General features: G+C 39.0%; 1 protein-coding gene across 1 annotated transcript; it reads left to right on the top strand.

Annotated features, from left to right (window-relative positions):
• The first annotated feature begins 438 nt into the window (after positions 1-438).
• On the top strand, positions 439-6902 carry LOC140555522 (lipid scramblase CLPTM1L-like). The gene is made up of 17 exons (XM_072678782.1): positions 439-1064; positions 1154-1248; positions 1997-2186; positions 2906-3015; positions 3114-3201; positions 3295-3412; positions 3876-3970; positions 4108-4192; positions 4568-4671; positions 4756-4800; positions 4966-5016; positions 5103-5185; positions 5272-5306; positions 5402-5457; positions 5549-5593; positions 5704-5819; positions 6059-6902. Exons 1-17 carry the CDS (start codon positions 864-866, stop codon positions 6141-6143), a joined length of 1602 nt encoding a protein of 533 aa, XP_072534883.1. The 5' UTR covers positions 439-863; the 3' UTR covers positions 6144-6902.
• Positions 6903-8400: the final 1498 nt, after the last annotated feature.

Raw genomic sequence — 8400 nt, 5'->3', positions numbered from 1 at the left:
TCTCTTTCTCTCTCTCTCTCTCTCTCTCTCTCTCTCTCTCTTTCTCTCTCTCTTTCTCTCTCTCTCTCTCTCTCTCTTTCTCTCTCTCTCTCTCTCTTTCTCTCTCTCTCTCTCTTTCTCTCTCTCTCTCTCTCTCTCTCTCTCTCTCTCTCTCTCTCTCTCTCTGTGTGTTACGTGAATGTGTTGAGTTAAACCGTTTGAAACATTATTTTTTTCTTATCCTTTATGTGACATTTTCAAGTAAATTGTAATATTTTGAAAAAAAAAGGGTCTTGGTCACGTTGTTGTTATATTTAGGATTTTTTGTCATTATGATTAAATTATGATTAGGCGTTTTTACCATAGTTTTAAATGTCTGATGTCTACGGTAAAATGATATGACATTTCAGCACTTTAAACCAATCACAGGACGTCTCGAGGCGTTTTCTCCACCCTGAGCGCAGCTGTTGGTCATGAATGAGTTAACGCGTGGTGCGCTGAACCGTCGGGAGCTGGAAAGGCCGTCGCTGCAGACTAGAGCGACCGCAAAATGGCGCTCTCCGTCCACAGGCTAGAAACAGCGGAACAGCTGATTACCAGAGCTACCGGCGTCCTCCGTGCACTAGACGTTTAAGATAAATATAGTGTTGGTAAGGGATTTTTTCCGGAGCTTTTGTCCTGTGCGCTCTCGGCGCAGCGGTGGTGACGCCTTCCTGTCATTGAGTGTAACTGCAGTTCGGCGCTGCTCTGCTGCTCGGATCAATGATGCTCAGCTCCAAATGGATGATCTTCACCTCTGCAGAGAGGATGAGCTGAGGATGATAGGGATCCAGTGATGTTCCACGGTTAGATTTCAGCGTCTGTTTAATTTTTCCTAAGACAAAATGTTTCCCTCCTGCTATTCTAAGCAGAAGAATGGCTCCCAGTTTAAGATGTCTTACACGAAAGTGATTTTTGGGGTGTTGGTCGTCTATGTGCTCCATACGTGTTGGGCCATCTATGGCTTTGTGCACACAAAACCGTGCGATCCTGCAAGGGGAGATGACTGCGTTACATCTTATCTCAGTGGCAAACCTCGACTCCAGGTAATGGCATAGATCAACACACCCACATCATGTCCTGGTAAGCGATGACATGTGCTGTAATGTGATTCGCCTTGTTCCGAATCTCAAAGCTCAGCATGTATTCGAGCCTGGACCCCAATGACGAGGCTGGACATAAGCTCCTGCTCAGAGTGGACAAATTTGAAATTCATGCCAAGCTTGAAAGGCAAGTTGCTTCTTGTAAGTAAATGCATGAACACTCAAGTGTTTTAGGTTTCCATAGGCTGGACATTCAAGTCATTAATTTATAGCAATTCATGCTAATATTCGACAATTCTATATGTTTATTAATATGACTATAAAGATTATTATTATTATGATTTTATTGTTATTGTTGTAATATTGATAATGTGTAGAGTACAATTACGCAACAGTAAAACTACAATTTGATGCTGAATAAGATCAGAGATGGCATGATTCCAGTTTTTCTTTTCTTTACAAAATAAACTTTAAACCAATATCATTTTTATGTTTATATAATATACTCAAACACCTCACATGTCCGCTCTACCCCTACTGTCATCATGTGACATTATCATGTGACCTACTTTACAGTGACATGCTTTACACTAATGCAACAGTCCATTCTGTGCTATTTCAGGCTAAGTTCAGACAGAATCAGATCAGATCCATTATTTTTCTTTTTGAATGTCCGATTCAGCATTTGTTCAGGATTGTCCAGATATCCACTGTCATGCAATGTATTTATTATGTATTCTAAGTTGCTTTTTTATGTATAAATAGTAATTATGTGAGTTTGGTCAGATGCGGTTTTACAAGCGTATTTACAACCCTGTTATGTTGCCTCGTGCTTTTCACATCACATTTCAGTGGCATTTAGAAATGACTTGAGGGAATTCACTACTGCATACACTGAATGGTCCTCCTCTCTATATACCTTCTCTTGGAAACAGGAAGGTGAGCATTTTGCTGCCTGAACTGACCCATAAGAATAGCACCCTCCACGCAGTGGTGTTTGTACACAAGAGTGGAGTATCACCTTGGAAGGACAGCAAACATGTGCGTCTGGTGGCTCGCCTCACCGCTCAAATGCTTCCTCCTCCTCCTGCGGGCAGCCCTGGCTCCACCAGAGACCCTCAGAAGGTAATACTGCAGACTCTTCTGTAGTGTAGTTCTGATGTTATTTAAAACGTCCATCATGTTTGACCTAGATTTGAAACAAGAGGCCTACAAATGTATAATTTGTTTATCTTTATCGCTGGTAATTCTAATACTAATGAATGAAGGTCTCTGTATGCAAATGAGCCCACTAACAAACATCTTTGTGTGTGCTGTAGATTATGATATGCATATTAATATTCATTTTCTCCTAACTTTTATTATGGGGGTCGCAAAGAAAATCTGGGCTGTTAATGCGATTCAGATTATGCTATAAAAATATATGCCAAGAAATGGAATGGTCTGCCATCTTGTTTTAGCGGTTAAATCTTGACCAAAAAGAAATAAACTTCAAATATGTAATATGGTATCACTTTACTTGGATGGTCCATTGTAGATACCCCATGGATGCTCAACTAACATTCAACTGAATTTCTATTAAATGCAACAAAACTGGAAATTACTTTCTATGGGATCTAACCCTACACCTAACCTTAACCTTAATTCAACCCTAAAACCTAAGCCTAGCCCTTACCTTAACCTAACCCTAAACTGGTCATTTACATTCAACTTGGAGTTCAGTTGTCTTTAATAGACATTCAGTTGATTGTTAGTTGAACATTAGGTGACCATCTAAATAAAGTCTTACCTGTTCTATATTTGGGGATAAACTGATATTGAAATTCTGATATATTACGTTACAGCAAAGACTTGTGGCGTACTGGAAATCCCGTCTTGCTCTAAACATGATGACAGAGGACTTCACTTTTAATAATGCAGCAGTGCCCAGTGACCTGCGCAGATACATGAAAATGTGAGTTCCATAATTTAACCAGTAAAACGGACTGTAAACCGTGGTAAAGTTTCTGATACAATACAATTATTTTTATCATTTCCATTGTTTTTACTCAGAGTTGAAGATGGAAAGAAGGAAAAAAGGAAACTGTATCTGCCCCTTTTACTTGTTGATGAAATGAGAAGCAGGATAAAGGACTTAATCGTATGTAAACTGGGTTTCTTCTATTGAAAATGGTCACAGAATTGTTTTAAGACTTTATTCTAATGTCATGTTTTTACTATGATTCTTACTAAGGAGATAAATAGCACTACAAAGGCAGTCCCATTCACCATATCATACGATACAATTACTCTGCGGAAATTCAGAATATGGATTCACGTCCAAGCTGTCATATATTCACTTAAACATTTTGGTAAGTCCCTTACAATGTGCTTAAGTTATTTTGCAGCTGGAGTTTATTTCACAATCAATTTGAATTAAGTTAACGTTTTAGCACATAGTGATGCTTTGGTTTAGTGACTCGTTTATTGCAAATACACTACATGTTGTTGAAGCATGTGTCTCTACTGTCCATGGAAGGCCTACTAGATTTTGGATTTTCCATGAGGATTTGACTGCATTCAGCAACGAGAGCATTAGTGAAGTCTGGATGTTGAATAATGTCCACCCCACCTCATCCCAAAAGTATTGGATGGAGCCCACTAGCCCACTGCTCCAGAATCTTATTCTATTGTCAGTACTTATCTACACGGACTAGACAAGCTGTGTGGGCACAATTTAAAAGCAGCTGTATGCATTCATTAGAAGGGGTGTCCACAAACATTTGGACATATAGTTTATGTATGGAGATTGATTATTTGTTTCTTTTTTCTCAGGATTTTCTGATCAGAACCTTGATGAAATTAAAGCCATGTTTGTTGAGACTGGTCTTCATGTATTGGCTTTGTACATCCTGGTGCCTGCATTCCATGTGAGATTGTCTCTATTAGTCTCTGACAGTGTAGATGTAAATATTATAAATGTGATCATATTATATTTACCTTTAAAAGTATTTGGACTTTATTAACAAGGAAGGGTGTATTAACCATGTCTTGCAATATTTTGCAGCTCTCATTTGAAGTGTTTGCTTTTAAAAATGATGTGAGCTTCTGGCGAGGGAAGAAAAATTTAGCTGGTATTTCCAGGCGATCAGGTGAGATGGATTTGCATTAAATACTGTAGCTGGAGCGAGTGAGGAGTTCTAGTAGTGGTAGAAACTAGCCGTTGTTCTTAAGACTGCTAATTTGGGTATAGCAAAACTACACCCAACTACACTGTTGTTAACTGACGTTTCTTATTCTCAACCAAAAGTAGTCCAGCTGAAACTAATATACAATTCTGATCAAAGGTTTGTGAACAAAACATGTCCTTAACAGAACTTGATATTGACAAGAAAATGACTGAAGATTGATTTGAATAAATAAATACATACATACATGTCACACTTTTGACAGGCAGTCTTGATGGCTTGCAAATATGTGAAATAGCAAACCTGCTCCATTTTACTAATGCAGGTTTGTTTCTACAGTAATCTGGAGGTGTTTCAGCACTGTTGTGATATTCCTCCATCTGCTAGAAGAGCAAACCAGCTTGCTCACCCTCATTCCCATGGGCATTGCAGCTTTTATCGAGGTATCAAAACAGATTTGTCTTTTAAATGCAAAACACCTTGATTAAATAACCTTTTATGCTAAGCCTGTCTCTCTCTCTCTCAAGATTTGGAAAGTCAGCAGAGTCTTTGCAGTCCAGCCCAATTTTAAAGTAAGTTCTATTCACCAGTGTGCTTGTAAACTTTTAATACAGCTACAGGTCATTTGAATAATTATCATCCTTATAGACTAGCGGATGGTAAATGCTCTTGTTAAAAGTTCTGATTTCTTAGGGGGAGGGATGTTTTTGCTGCTTACTGTAGTGTGTTGTCTTTAGGAAGACAGGTTAGATGACATCGAGCATGCAACAGAAGAACATGATGCTAAGGTACTGAAATTGTTTTACAGTAAACATGGGGGGGGGGGGGGTATGTTTACAACTTTGCAAAGTAACATTTCTGTTTCCTCTCTCAGGCTATGACGTTTTTGTCATATTTACTGTATCCACTGTGTATCAGTGGGGCCATGTACTCCTTCTTATATCTGAAGAATAAAAGGTAAGGATTTTGCTGTTGTAAAGGCATGTCTAGATTTCTGTTGTTTTTATTTTGTATTAACATTGTGTTTATAATGCTTTGACTAGTTGGTACTTTTGGATCATCAACAGTCTTGTCAGTGGTAAGTTTAAAAAACTCATGAAACAGCTTTATCTACTTTGTTTTCCCAGTTATTTTTACATTACATATATGACTCCTTTTTTCTTTGTAATTTAGGAGTTTATGCATTTGGATTTCTATCTATGGTTCCTCAGTTATATGTTAACTACAAGGTTTGTTCTGTGAGCACTTCAATATCAATTTCATAGAGCCCATGAGCTACACTGACTGTTTGTCAAGGACCTGTTTTGCATTTCTTTGCAGCTGAAATCAGTCGCCCACCTTCCAATGTCAGTACTACTCTACAAAGTGAGTATAACTTTTGACGGACTCTGCTTTGTAAAGGTAATACCTCAAAACAGTAGAGGTTTATGCAGTATTAAACACTGTTAATATGTTGGCGTTACCCATATGCTCAGGGGCTGAACACGTTCATAAGTGATGTATTCAGTGGAATTATAACTACTCCCGGCCCCCACCAGTTGGCCTGTTTCCGAGATGATGTGGTCTTCCTCATCTACCTCTACCAGCGCAGGTGTGGACTTTTTTTTTTTTTTTTTAATTAGAACAGAGCAGAACATGGAAACAAGTACAGAGAATCTACAGCAGTATTTATACTTTTATTTGGAAGATTCTGATGATAATCACTGATTGTGCAAAGTGACCATATTACTAAATTATTAAACATCAGCTGATAATTGAATCCACAGCAACCATGTCAGTCTTATTTAACTTTAAATAGAAACATTTTTATATTACTTTTATCTTTTCCAGGATTTACCCAGTAAACAAATCAAGATGTCGAGAGTACGGCGCATCTCACAGAAAGAGATGTAAAGGAAAACCACATGAGGACTGACAGTGAATCACAAGAAGTACAACGAGCTGAAGCTGCATGCATGCTATACTAAGGAGCTGGTCACACGCACGCCCACACCCCGAGTGTGAACATGGAAGATGACTAAACATCTGTCCCAACTGCTCCTGCGTCTCAAAGACTGCTGAGCCTGAACCTTTCTACAGTCCGTTAAGAGTATGTCCTGCATTCGAAAGCTTGGATGACCACAGCTGCTCAAATCTTACTGCAGCTCTACTGCATGAAAGTCGTCTTCTCAGCTGAACAAAACTGGAGTTCAGCCTTACTTTACACCTCCTTCAGCCTGCAGGACATTCTACAAGTAAACAGGAAGTAAACCTCATCTGTTAATAATATCTACATTAAATCACATTATGATCAACTTCTCTAAAGATGAAAGTATAAGGCCTCGCCTGCTACTGTATGCAACGACTGAAAGATTTCCTACACTACAACGATGAACATGACCTACAGAATTAACATAACAGTGCAAAACTGTGAACCTGGCCACACTCCGCTCAAACACCTTCAGCTCAGTGCTTTTTAGTCAATTTACCGTCTACAGCAGCACTATAATGCGGAGTCTTCTGGTCTATACAGTAGCATGGGAACTGAACTGCAAGAGGCTCTTAGTTTACAGCTCAATGGACAGATGCTGCCTTTGTCTGCAGTTCCCCCCCCTGTGACTTACATACTGCTGCAGTGTCCAACAGGAGACAGCTTTGTCACTGAGGTTCATGACAATATATGTTCTGTACAGTACTGGGCTTAACAAAATAAAAAAAAATAAAAAGAAAGATGTGTTTTAGCTTTATCTATAAGACAAAGCATACTTCAGTATTATACTTGAACAAGGTTTTAAAAGGTTTTTATATTTTTCAGCATTACAAATCATCACTGATCTGTATGACTGATTGCATCTCTGCAACTGTTTCCCAATACAGGACAATGAAACTTGTGCTAACTGACTTTACATGAATGTTATGTTTTGTTGCCAGATATCCTAAATTAAACAGAAAAAGGTGGTTAATTTAACACCAAGATTAAGCACACTTAACTCCCACTGCACAGCAGTAGAACAGAATTCAGTGTTTGTTGGCAATCACCACACACATGGGCAGCGCACAAGGAGCAATCTGGGCTTAGATGCCTTAGTCCTGGGGAATGAACCAGCAACCTTCTGGTCCCAAAGCCCACATCTTAGGGATGTGGGAAGATGTCGAACAGTGAAAAACCAGTGAAAGCAACATACCATATTCCAGCTCTGCTGACCGACACTATTTAATCTATAGCGGATCAAACTCTTCTATCCGGTCCAGTTCTTTCCAGTCAGTGTTTATCAATTAAAACGACTGCCTGCAAGTAAATACAAATGTTAAATCAGCCCTGGTGATTGTTCTTACTGAATAGCTTAGTCATAGAGAAGGGAGTCCACAAGTCTGCACTGATGTCTGTACGCACAATGAACTGCGTGTGTGCCATGACGGTCAGCGACAGTTGCCCTGAGAGAATGCAATTGTCTTCTTGTGATAACAGGCCAAAAGCATGAGGGAATGGCAGCTGGGCTGGGTTATACCATTCAGGAAATGTGAAGGAACGTCTACTGGGTGGTTATCCAAAGAGATCGTCCGTTTCTGTACAACAGCCACACAAACACAGGTTACTAGGAAAGCATGGACACCGTTACAGGACTGCTGTTTTTCCTAATTACTGTGCACTCAGGTAATGGATTTTCATTTGCCTACAGACTTCTATCCTTTAATCAGATCAGTTTTCTGCTCAGTGTTTGATGTTTATCAATTAAAATAGAAAATGACAGTTGAAAAATACCTTTTTTGTATTAGTAGCAAAATCTCAAACCTGGCCGATTTAGATAGGATAGGGATAGGTTTTGATAGAAAATGAGAAATCTACCACTTAGATTCAAATTAAGCTAGATAGCTAATCAGTTTACTGCAAGTCAGCATTATATACAGAACACAGTTCATCTGTATTTTACTGGCATATTTCAGTAATTAATTGCACCAAGTACAATAATAGTAAGTAAAACCAAGTATGAACTGAAAAAGATTCCAAGGAGACACAAAACATAAGATTCCACTAACATCAAATCTATTTGTGCCTACTGCAGCAAATTCTCTTAAGTGTTACGTATGCAGTTCCACTGCTTCTAATGAGTACTGCAACAGCAACAATGAGGACTGCCAGGCTCCTCTGGATACCTGCATGACCACTATAAGCATATCAGGTAAGAGTGGCT

The sequence above is a fragment of the Salminus brasiliensis genome, chromosome 5 (assembly GCF_030463535.1).
Source record: "Salminus brasiliensis chromosome 5, fSalBra1.hap2, whole genome shotgun sequence".
Classification (NCBI taxonomy): Eukaryota; Metazoa; Chordata; class Actinopteri; order Characiformes; family Bryconidae; genus Salminus; species Salminus brasiliensis.
Note: the sequence above shows the minus strand (reverse complement) of the source record. Positions and strands in the feature narration are given on the sequence as shown.